The 12,987-nt window shown below is 42.4% G+C and overlaps 1 protein-coding gene across 1 annotated transcript in view; it reads left to right on the top strand.

The window, feature by feature from the left end:
* The first annotated feature begins 5,346 nt into the window (after nt 1-5,346).
* The window catches only part of vmn2r1 (vomeronasal 2, receptor 1), a 66,295-nt gene continuing 58,654 nt past the window's right edge, over nt 5,347-12,987 (top strand). The window contains exon 1 of the mRNA XM_070882309.1: nt 5,347-5,561. Coding sequence (XP_070738410.1) covers nt 5,347-5,561 — 215 coding nt within the window. The remainder of the gene's footprint in view (nt 5,562-12,987) is intronic.

Genomic DNA, 12,987 nt, shown 5'->3' on the forward strand with positions numbered 1-12,987 from the left:
CTTATATTCTATGCCTCGGCTAATAAAGGAAAGTATCCTGTATGCCTTCTTAACCACCTTATCTCCCTGTCCTGCTACCTTCAGGGATCTATGGACATACATTTCAAGGTCCCTCTGTTCCTCCACACTTCTCAGTATCCTATTGTCTATTCCCTTGCCTTGTTAGCCCTCCCCAAAAGCATTACCTCACAATTCTCTGGATTGAATTCCATTTGGTACTTTTCTGTTTACTTCACCAGTGCATTGCTATCTTCCTGCAGTCTGTAGCTTTCTTCCTCACTATCAACCACACAGGCAATTTTTGTATCATCTGCAATCTTCGTAATCATGCCCCCTACATTGAAGTCTAAATCATTGATGTTTACCGCAAAAAGCAAGGGATCTGGTACTGAACCCTGCGGAACCCCACTGGAAATAGCTTTCCGGTCATAAAAACATTTGTTGACAAGAGATCTGCTAGTCGCAGACGCATGGCTGTGGAGCGAATGAGCTAAGTCTGGACTGTAACAACTGGAAGGAATAGGTTGGGCCCAGGCCATTATGAGCTGCAGGAGGTAATATGCTAAGGTGGTCTATTATGAAAGTCAGGAAGCCCCTGTGGAATTTCTAGGGCTTATTATCTCCCTCCATGACTCAGCCTCTGTCCCTCCACCTGTTTCAATCCTGTTTAAAATAATGCGTTAGAAATTCCACGGGGGCTTCCTGGTCTCCTTGTAACTGTGTAACTTTGGTGGAACACTGACAGAGCTCAGAGTAATGATGTAAATGGACATTTTCTGCCATTTCTCTGGGGATTTCACTGATTTCCCATTGATGTTATGGAAGGAGATTAGGAGAACTGTACGGAATTTCAGAACCTAATATTGGTGATTAAAAGCTTAGTCAAAAAGATGGATTTTGAGTAGACTTTTAAAGGTGGAGGACAAGGAGTTTCATAGATCTGAGGTTCTGGGAAAGCATAAGAGACATAGCAGACTATGTAATGAGTCTTGATTGCAACTCACTGAGGATATAGGGAAGAGGACTTATGTGTAAGATAATATATTTGGAGTTTAGATTGAACAAGAGAGGAAGGTTTATAGGAGCATTGACTACAGTATCAATAAAATAAAGAAAGTGATTGGAGACTTAGAGGAGGGAGGAGATTGCCTTATCAGCAACAAGCATTTTCTTCAGAGTGTAAGAGTGGTGCTAGATGAACATTCCAGATATGAGAGCAATATTAAAATATTTAATGGAATTGCGCTATATTGCTTAACAGTCATCAAGGAAATGTTTTAGCAATGGAGGAGATGTGAGATGTCATTTGAGCTCAAAGGTCTTAGTGTAAGAAGTGCACCGTTCATTGTAACATGGCTGAATTTGATGTACCAGCATGATTTGAGAGGCTAAGAAGCCATGTTGCTGGGCAAATGCTGAACAGATAGAACTGCTGCAGTTTACAAACCTACGGTTGGAACAATCTGCATGACCTCGAGAGTTCCGCAAAACAAACCTTTAAGCTGTTGTAAAATGGTTGAACAATAGTCATTGTGGTCTGATACAGAAGAGATACCAATGATGGAACAATAGCCAACATGGTCTGAGCCACGTATGGATTGGGAGGACTGCCAAGTTTTGGGTATGAGGGACATAGTTAGAAAAATGCTTGGAGCTGCAGTGAGTAAGGTGACTTGACCTGTCGCACAGGAAGAAGGGTCTACACTGAACTGGTCACTGAGCTGGCGTTAGCATGTGTATTCATGTACTTGCTTATAATCATAGATTGATTTTAAGTAAAGAAATGTTATCCTGAAGTCTTTTGTCTCGCGTTGTCTGTTCCACTTCAGGTCCGAACTCTATATACTGTTGGACGGAGGCAAGATAGACACGTCTTACATTAGTGATGCCAAGAATGCCATTAGATGAAGAATGACCAAGGTTCCCTCTATGGTCAAATAGCTTGCCAACACTCACTGTACAGGCTCACATCTGAATAATAACCACTTTGGTGAGGTAACATAAGGCAGCGCTTGAAGCAAACCTCAGCAAGTCACTGTCTTCTAGAAAAAATATAATATGTAAAATGGATCCAAAATAGTTCTAAAATCCTTCAGTCCAGGTGTACTACATACACGACACACAGAATTGTGTTGTCATTATTGGAGAGGCAAACATGTTGCCAATGATTATTGCATTGCAGGATTTAATTTTCATCACGAATTGATGTACTCAAATAATCTGTAATTCTACCCCAGAAGAGATGACATACTGAAAAAGGCAGGATTCCGACAAACCAATTGGTTCAATTAATAATTATTTTATTTCATTAGACATGGAAATAAGTGAAAACACCCAACGTGGAATGATGCACCCGCCATACCACAGGAGTTGTTTAATCAGCCTTTTCGTTCATTTGCTGTCGAATAGGGTTTACATTAGAAAGTCAGATGAAACACTGTCATGTTAGTTTTGGAAAATTATATCTGCACTATTGATGCTGTTTCTATCTTTCGTGGTAAAAGTTCTAAAGAAGCCAGTTGTCCGATGATATAATTCTATCAATTTATACGTATTATTTTGCCAATTTATATAATCTGCCGTAAAGTCCGCAATTGAACTTGTGTCAAGAGCCGTGTGCCTGTTGGACACAAGAGTTGGCAGTAACCATGACCGCTAGTACGTTTATCGAACAACAGGTACCTGGATAGTTGTATATGGAAGAATATTCAGTTCGGGTGGTGGGTGAACAGTGGTTTCCACTTTCAGTGATGCAGACATGCACTTTAAGCATGTAATGGTGCATCATTGTCAACTGATCAAGGAAACAAGCTTAATTAACAACAAAGTTATGATCTTATAGTCATTATTTCAGATGTAATATTTCAGTAAAGAGTTCGCACTTTTCAATTCTTGGAATGCTCTATTGATGTAATCACGATTCCTGCTGCAAAAAAAGATCAAATCTGGGGACAGCAGCTTATGACACCAGATCAGATATAAGTTATGTTGTTAAAAATAAATGCTGTATACCCATGGAAAACAATGAGAGGACAGAAATGATTATAGAGATTGTAAATTATTTTTGCACTTCAAGTTTCACTGGTTTTGATATTGCCTTGGCTGCATGCAATCTGACGTGGGACCTCAACGAACCTTATGCTTCAGCTAGCAAACCGCTGGACCCTCATTCTCATGTTTCATGGTTATATCATAGGAACTTAGGAACAGGAGTTGGCCATTCAGGCTCTCGAGTCGGTTCCTCCATTCAATAAGATCATGGCTGATCTGTATCCGATCTTCATCCACCCGCTTTGGCTCTATATACCGTAATACTTTTGGCTCGCAAAAAATCTATCCATCTCAGATTAAAAATTATAAATTGAGCTCGCATCTAATGCTTTTAGTGGAAGAGAGCTCCACAGTTCCAGAACCCTTTGCGCGAAGAAGTGTTTCCTAACTCCTTCCCTGAATGGCCTGGCTTTGGTTTTAAGGTCATGTTCCCTTGATCCAAACTCTTCCAACAGTGGAGTAAGTTTCTCTCCTTACCTGCGTTGAAATCCACCTGCCACAGTTTTGCCCACTCACTATCCTTGGTTATCTTACAGCCACGTAAAACCCAAACACCCATTCAGTATTTTCTATGTAACACAATATATATATAAGATTTAAGATGTCCATTGCAAAACTGAAACAATTATAAACTTTCATAATTTTTAAAAAATATTCCCTCGTCTAGTCACATGGCACCAGAAATGTAGAAAGGAGGTGTGGTGTTTCCACAAAATAAAGCAAGATACAAAGAAAGCTTGGCGACATTGAGAACTGTCGGTGGGAACAATCCAGAACAGCATGAGTCATGTGAACCAAAAGGTTAAAATTATTATTACTTTATGGCCATGGCAACTGTTAATCTCGGGACAGTTGCTTGGAAGTAAACAGTTCAGTACAGTTAATTATTTAATCCATGCTCAAAGGTATGTTCATTATCATTTTCCAGCAGAGGGAATAGGATAATAATCATCATTCATTTGGAACAGATTTGTTATTGTTTCTTATAAATTAAATTTGTTTACGGATTGAGAATTGGAACCGTTTTCTAACCATGTGTATTATCTTTGAAAACAAAATTGTAGTCCTTACTTTTGCCTTAGCCCGTTGCATTGAAAGAGGTTGATTGATATCTGTAATGGGATTGGAAATTGTGGCATTTTCTTCCTCATTGCTGAAGGGAGAATTCAAATAAGTGGGGAAACGTTACATTTGTTCGACGTTTGCCTTGGATTATATCATAGTTTGAGAAGCCCTAATCTGGAAGACTCGGACGCGTGCGGTAGGACTAGTGACTGTCCTGTCAAGAATGGCGTGACGAACAGATCCAACGATGGCCAGCACCCAAAGGATTGAATCTTACGATTATGGAAGATGAAGATTGTTTATTGTGTCTCAACCCCATGGGGGAGTGAGCCAAACAGATCAGGACTTATCCTGAGACCCATGGAGGCTTAAGAACAGAAGGCTACATCAGCTGGTACTGTGGTCCATGGTGGCTTCAAACATGTTTGTCAGAAATATAGACCAACCATAGCTACTGATTGCGATCCATCCCAATGGTTTAGATGAAAATTAATCAGCTGCTCGTCAATTATGTTGTTACTGTAATTAACTAGCAGGGGACTATTCGCAAAGCCAATGCTTGCGAAAAGAGATTTCCAACAATCCTTGGGCCGGATACATTTAAATACCAATGCAACCTATCTTTCATGCTTTTGCCGTTAAGAAATTAATAGTCCTAATTCTCTGTTAAGATTTTGACCTTATATTTAAATGACACTCGTCTCTTTTGTAGTTTTATTTGAACATGAATTGATCGTTAGTGGTTTCTGAGCGCGTGCCACCGTGTGAGCGTGTCTCAATATTTATCAGCGCACCTTTGCTTCATAAACATTTTCACAAACAGAATTAAACAGCTAAGTAATCCAAGCTCACTATAACATTATTGCGGATTGAATTAAATATTATGATTTTTTTAATGTCAATTTGCAACTTTTTGGAAACGAGGTCTATTTGGAAATTTTATTTTAATTAACCTTTTATTTGTAACGTTAGCCATGGATGATTGTCCACGACAAAAGCGACAGCAAGACCAATGAGACACCTGAATTATATATGATAATATTTTGTTGGGTGAAATGCTGAGCTCTGCTTGGTAACTGCATCCATGGTCCCTCTGGGCCGAGATCAGCGCTTTTCTTTTGCTCATTTCACTGTTTTAACCAATGGGATTAAAGTTGATGTCCCAGAAACCCATAAAAGCTGAGGACTTACTGACATTCGAGTTTTTTCTTATGTCCTGCAAATCCTGAAATGGATCCGCCAATTTATTTACGTTTTTTGGTGTATTTAACCATTTCCGTAGCCGTCTCTGGGAAACCAACATGCAAACTGAAAGGAAAATTTAATTTAAATAGTTTTAAAATGCCAGGCGATGTGATGGTTGGAGGGATGTTTCCTATTCATCACAGAGTAGTGTCCTATAATGCATCGGCCGGCACAGCGCCGCAATCTTTGGGATGTGAGGGGTAAGAGTTATATTCTCAATTCTAAGGACCTGATTGTCGGGTTATTGTTGAAACTCCGGGTAATTCCACAGCGAGAACTTGTCTGAAATAATCATATTTTATAAGAAAAAAAGGGGGAAGCTGAGAAAACAAAGTTGAACTAGAATGTCTAGTCGTTTACAGCTCTTTAAGTTGATTAATACTTCAGACATCAAAAAGCTATCCAATTAGATTGCTTCGTGATATTTGGTGCATCTTTGCTGAATTGTATGTTTCTCGGGCGCAATGTATGGTCTATGCTAAGGAATATAAAGCACACGTTCGGTAGAATGTGGAAAGTGCATGAATCCTTGCGACCCGAGATGGCCCCTGGTTCAGTTGTGATCTCAGGTGGACGGTATGGTGGTACCGAGGGTTTTAATGGTGCCGCTGTTTTCAGTGTCATTAAGTGAATGTTATTTTTGAGATAAATTTACTATTTTCCACCAGGTGAAATAAGTAACCAATGTGGCAATACTATGACACGCCATTCAAATCAAAAATCAAGTAAATGCATTTTAATACGAACTTATTTAAAGTTTCAACGAAAGCATACTTAAAATCAAAACAACATTTATATGGAACTTATGGATTTTTATAATTGGCTGCAGAGGTAAATTTCACTGCTGCAGAGCTCTGACTAATCGATGAGTTAACAATGCTGTACGAGCACTTTTCACAGCGAGTCCTATATTTCCAGTCATGACCACAAGGTATAAACGTTCTTGATAATTTTTGCAACCTCTCGCATCTTCCACTTCTTCCCTTGAGAGTTACATCTTAGCCAATCAGTGGCTGGAGCGAATGTGTCTCGAATCAAACGCGTCCAAGTTCATCATGCGTCATCTGTGTAATATTGATTCAGCTAGCTGTGAGTGTTATTGGACTTCAGCTAATAGTTGGAGGAGAAGTTAGGTTCCTCCCAAATATGGAAGAGAAATCGCAGGTGTGCCAAGGATGAGGAAACACACAAAAGGCTCTGGTCCGTAAATTGGACTACTTACCACCACGAGTTACTGCCGCAATCCTGGCTAAAAATAACGGCCGCCACTCTAACACTCTTCTCTAGCGCGGGACTTGGCGGCCGCAATTTTGGTGAGGTCCTTAGCGTTGCCGATAGCAAGTTAACTTCATGCTCTGCGAACTTGGACCTTAGCGCTGGGTCCGAAACTCGCTGTGAAAAATTAGCGTTATGCAGACTGTCAGATACGCTGTCCGCACTTCTTAAAGAGACACGCACATCTTTCAAGTAAATTTACAGTTAAGCTTTTGGACTGGATTTTTAAATCATTTATTGTAGTGGCTTGGTGCATTGGATGTTAAAAGCTTTTAAAGTGTGCAGGAAGTTCTGCTGGATGCTTGAAAGGCCTCGGATTGTAAAGAGAAGACAGAAAATGCTGGACATACTCAGCAGGGCAGGTAGCATTCATGGAGACAGAAACCGAGTTTACTTCTCAGGTCGAGCTGCTACCTGACCCGCTGAGTATTTCCAGTATAATCTGCTTTTATTTCAGATTTCCAGCATCTTCTTGCAGAGGGAAGAGGAAGACACAGAAGAGGAAGATGTAGAAGAGCAGGAAACAGAAGAGGAGGAAGCAGAAGGAAGGATGCAACTAAGACTGCCCCTTTCTGGCTGGGATATCCGGGATGGAATAATTCGCCTGCGCTACCAGTGGCCACAACACCAATTTCCATTTCAACATTTGTCCCACCCTTACCTTCCCTCTGTTACTGACCATCACAGTGTCCTCTTGCCCATGACGCTGAAATAAAAGCCACCACAAAGCAAACTTTCTAGTCCAACATTATACATCTTTATTACATCTACATTATTAAGTCTTCCTCGATTTCAAGGGACTGCCTATGATGATACATCTATCCATCCAATATGGCATCAAGAAATCAACTAATCACCCTTGTGCATTCCCTTAGTGACTATCTCTGTGCCTTTGCCTATCCTACTGATGTCACACAGTGCTACCCCAGTGGCTGCAGCTTGGTTGGTGGAAGGCTGCTGACTTTCAATGGGGGACATTGCAAATGGCTTGCAGGGCGACCTCGAGGAGCTGGTGGCTGGGAGTGTCAAATAGAGTGATGGGGTTTCTTCTTCATGGAATGTTGGCCTTTATTGCAAGGGGGCTAGAGTATAAAAGCAGAGAAGTCCTGTTACAACTGTACAGGGTACTGGTGAGGCCACACTTAGAGTACAGCATACAGTTTTGGTCTCTGTATTTAAGGAAGGATATACTTGCATTGTTCAGAGAAGGTTCACGAGGTTGATTCTGGAGATGAGGGGGTTGACTTTTGAAGATAGGTTGAGTAGGTTGGACCTATACTCATTGGAGTTCAGAAGAATGAGAGGTGATCTTATTGAAACATATAAGGTAATGAGGGGGCTTGACAAGGTGGATGCAGAAAGGATATTCCCACTCATAGGGAAACTAAAACTAGAGAGCATAGTCTCAGAATAAGGGGCCGCCCATTAAAAACTGAGCTGATGAGGAATTTCTTCTCTCAGAGGGTGGAATTCTCTGCCCCAGAGAGCTGTGGAGGCTGGGTCATTGAATATATTTAAGGTGGAGATAGACAGATTGTTGAGTGATAAGGGAATAAAAGGTTATGGGGAGCAGGCAGGGAAGTGGAGCTGAGTCCATGATCAGATCAGCCATGATCTTATTAAATGGCGGAGCAGGCTTGAGGGTTCAAATGGCCTACTTCTGCTCCTATTTCTTATGTTCTTATCATCAGTCTCCTCTCCCTCTTCTTGGTCAACATTGGCTGGGCAGGCTGCATTTCTTGGATGTGTGAAATGAGGAAGGCACAAAGGTGGAGTTGTGGTGAAAGGAGGGGAAAAGCAAGAGGTGCATGTGAAAAGGAGGATAACGTGTGAGGATACCAGCATTTTATATCCTTTCTGTGCCACCACTGGCCAAGGGCTCAGCCATGCCCCTGCCAAGAATGGCCTGTACCATCCCCTCCAAGGGGATGAGGTGAGGCTAGGAATGGGAGATGTGCCTCGTGTTAGGTACAGATTGTTGGTCGGTGAATGATGGCGGGGGGTGGGGGTGCGAGGGGACTCGTGCATTGAGAAGTGTATGAGGCTAGTGGTGTAGTTGGTAGGAGATGGGTTTTGAAGATGCATTCACTGACCTTGACCACTGGTCTGAGGTCATGAAGCTTCTTTGGGCACTTGAGCCAGGTGGCAGGGGCGATACTGTTGGCAGTGATGGCCTTGGTGATCTTGTCGCACTTCGTTCTTTCTGGAGGTTCTCCTGGTCCCTATGGGTAAAGGGCCTCTCTTGCAGTGCTGACCATCTGCACAAAGTTGGAGTGCTGTGTGCAAGACCCTGGGTGCCTCTTCCCTGGCTTTTTGAGCAATTTGTGTTAGTGCTGAAGCACTTTTCCCATTGTTTTAGTTGCGGAAGGTAATTCAGCTTTAAGAGCTGAAGACTGCCATTTACGAATTCTTTTTGACGTTAATTTATTTTGAGAAGGCTGTTGAGCTGAAAGGACTAAAAACTGCCTATTTTTAAATGATTTAAATGTTTTTCATTTTAGAAAGTAGTTCCCCTTTAAGGGTCCAGACTGCTCTCTAAAATGATAGCCTTGCTTTAAGAGAAGGCTGTTCTTGCTGCAATGAAGCTATGGTCACACTACATTGGGCCTCCTTCTGTGACTAACACCACATAAACGGCCTTGCATAGTAAGTTTAGCACCGGGCTCATGTTAATTAGCAACCACCAGTAATTTACCGGTCCCGCCAGCACCATCAACTGTTAACTCTGGCCGGTGGTGGCATTGGCAGTTTTTTTTAGAGATCATGAATTTCTAGGCCTCTGTCCTTTACAGTATACCATACTTGTGCCTTTTTTATGGCTCTCAGAAAATCTCGAGTGTTTTTGGCACTGTAGGGAGATTCAGAAAACTGATGTGGTTCTTCATTAGAGAAAAGAAGAGGCATAATCGATCCATAAAATAATGCATAAAATAAACTATGCCACAGAATGATTACATACCCACTGACACCTGAGAGTCCCTGTCCAAAGACCACACTAAGTGGAGGAAGTGCATCCGGGAGGGCGCTGAGCACCTCGAGTCTCATTGCCGAGAGCATGCAGAAATCAAGCGCAGGCAGCAGAAAGAGCGTGCGGCCAACCTGTCCCACCCTCCCTTACCCTCAACGACTACCTGTCCCAACTGTGACAGGGACTGTGGTTCTCGTATTGGACTGTTCAGCCACCTAAGGACTCATTTTAAGAGTGGAAGCAAGTCTTTCCTCAATTCCGAGGTACTGCTTATGATGATGATGGTAATTCCATAGAATGTACAGCACAGAAACAGGCCATCCCGCCCAACTGGTCCATGCTGGTGTTAATGCTCCACGCAAGCTTCCTCCTATCCCACGTCATCTAACTCTACCACATAACCTTCTAGTTCTTTCTCCCTCGTGTTTATATCTCTTCTCTTAAAATGCATCAATACTATTCGCCTCAACATAAGAAATAGGAGCGATAGTAGGCTATTTGGCCCTTTGAGCCTGCTCCTCCATTCAACAAGATCATGGCTGATCTTCGAGCTCAACTCCACTTTCCTGCACTTTCCCTTAATTCCCCAAAATGTAATGACATCTGCCTTGAATATACTAAATGACTGAGCATGCACAGCTCTCTGGGGTAGGGAATTCCAAACATTCACAACCCTTTGAGTGAAGAAATTTCTCCTCATCCCAGTCCTAAATGGCTAACCCTTTATTCTGAGACTGTGACTCCGCATTCTAGATTCCCCAGCCAGGGGAAACATTTTCTCAGCATTAACCCTGTCAAGCCCCTTAAGAATTATATATGTTTCAATTAGATCGCCTCTCATTCTTCTGAACTCTAGGGAATAAAGGCCTAGACTACTCAATCTCTCCTGATAGGGTAATCCTCTCATCCCAGGAACCAGACTAGTGAACCTTTGTTGCACTCTCTCTAAGGCAAGTATGTCTTTCATTAGGTAAGGAGACCAGGGGGGTGGGAATTCGGTTGGAGGCTAATTAGGGCGCTAATGGCGGCAGGGCGGTAAATTTTGCAGCGGCAAATGATTTGCGTCTGCAGCCACAAAATTCATCAGCTGGGCCCTGAGTGTGGAGCGGAGCGCTAAGTGAGGCATTCCACACCTCTCTTAGGGCGCTAGGCCGGCTGAGCAACTGAAAATCCTGAGCTAAAGAGCCAGCCTCGGAGCACCTTAAGAGAGGCTTCCCTGTGAAAAAAAATCGGCAAATAAAACACAAAAACATTCCCAATACCTTGCACATCCAACATGAACAAAAATCGCAAAAAAAAAAATCACACTTTACTCAGGTATTTAAGAACATAAGAAATAGGAGCAGGAGTAGTCCATACGGTCCCTTGAGCCTGCTCCGCCATTTAATACGATCATGGCTGATCCAATCATGGATTCAGATCCACTTCCCTGCTCGCTCTCCATAACCCCTTATCCCCTTATCATTTAAGAAACTGTCTATTTCTGTCTTAAATTTATTCAATGTCCCAGCTTCCACAGCTCTCTGAGGCAGCGAATTCCACAGATCCACAACCCTCTGAGAGAAGAAATTTCTCCTCATCTCAGTTTTAAATGGCTGGCCCCTTATTCTAAGATCATGCCCTCTAGTTCTAGTCTCCCGCATCAGTGGAAACATCCTCTCTGCATCCACCTTGTCAAGCCCCCTCATAATCTTATACGTTTCGATAAGATCACCTTTCATTCTTCTGAATTTCAATGAGTAGAGGCCCAACATACTCAACCTTTCCTCATAAGTCAACCCCCTCATCTCCGGAATTAACCTAGTGAACCTTCTCTGAACTGCCTCCAAAGCAAGTATATCCTTTCTTAAATATGGAAACCAAAACTGCACGCAAATATTCCAGGTATAGCCTCACCAATACCCTGTATAACTGTAGCAAGACTTTCCTGCTTTTATACTCCATCCCCTTTGCAATAAAGGCCAAGATTCCATTGGCCTTCCTGATCACTTGCTAAACCTACGTTCTATCCTTTTGTGTTTCATGCACAAGTACCCTCAGGTCCTGCTGTACTGCAGCACTTTGCAGTCTTTCTCCATTTAAATCTAACTTGTTCTTTGATTTTTTTCTGCCGAAGTGCATGACCTCACACTTTCCAACATTATACTCCATCTACCAAATTTTTGCCCACTCACTTATTCCTTCCCTCACTGCGGCTGGAACAGCTTGGACCACCCGCTTTCTCAGGTGGTCGCACTAGGGCCACTACGTGGCGTTACAGGTCCCGCTGCAGCCAAATTTCAGAAAGGTACCGCAACCGGGGGTGTTGCACACCGGCTGGACTCTCCTGGGCAGTACTGCTTCACGCCCCCGCAAAAACGGCATCAAATGTCCCGGCAGGGCGCTGAAAGCTGGCCGCATTACCACCACCATTACCGCCCTTCCAGGGCGTGAGCAGAAGTGGCAACAGACCAAATTTCCACCCTCAGAACTGTATACAGCACTCCAGATGTGACCTCACCGATGCCCTGTATAATTATAAAAAGACTTCTTTACTCTTGTACTCTAATCCCTTTCTAACAAAAGCAAAATACTATTTGCTTTCCTAATTGCTTGCTGTACCTGCATGTTAACTTTCTGTGATTCATGTACAAGGACCCCCAGGTCCCCTCTGAATGTAAACATTTCCCAGTCTCACCATTCAAAAAATATTCAGCTTTTTTGTTTTTCCTACCAAAGTGGATAAGTTCACACTTCCCCCCATTATATTCCATTTGCCATGTTCTTGCCCACTCTCTCTGCAGCCTCTTTGCATCCTCCTTACATGTTACTTTCTCACATCAAACTTGGATATGTTACACTCAGTCCCTTCATCTAAATCATTAATATAGATTGTAAATAGCTGAGGCCCAAGCACTGATCCTTGCGGTACTCCGCTAGTTACAGCTTGCCAAGCCGATAAAGCCCCGTTTATTCCTACTCTTTGTTTTCTGTCCATTAATCAATCCTGAATCCATGCTGACATATTACCCCCAATCCCATGAGTCCCTATTAATATGTCCTTACTATACAGTACAAATGCACACGAGGCCCATACTAGAGAGAAGGTCACTCTGTGACCAGTATCCTTTATTAGCCAGCACTGAAGTGGAGAAGATGGGTGGAGCTTCCCCTTTTATACCTGAAAGTCCAGGTTAGGAGTGTCTCCCACATGTTCACCACCTAGTGGTCAGTGTTCTCACGGTATATAACTTAGGTCGGTATATACATGGATTACAATGACAGTTGAATACATGACACTTATTTTGTGTGGCACCTTATCGAATGCTTTTTGAAAATCCAAATACACTACATCCTCTGGTTTTCCCTTATCCATTTTACTAGCTACATCTTCAAATAACTCT

Source organism: Pristiophorus japonicus, chromosome 6, assembly GCF_044704955.1.
Source record: "Pristiophorus japonicus isolate sPriJap1 chromosome 6, sPriJap1.hap1, whole genome shotgun sequence".
Lineage (NCBI taxonomy): Eukaryota > Metazoa > Chordata > Chondrichthyes > Pristiophoridae > Pristiophorus > Pristiophorus japonicus.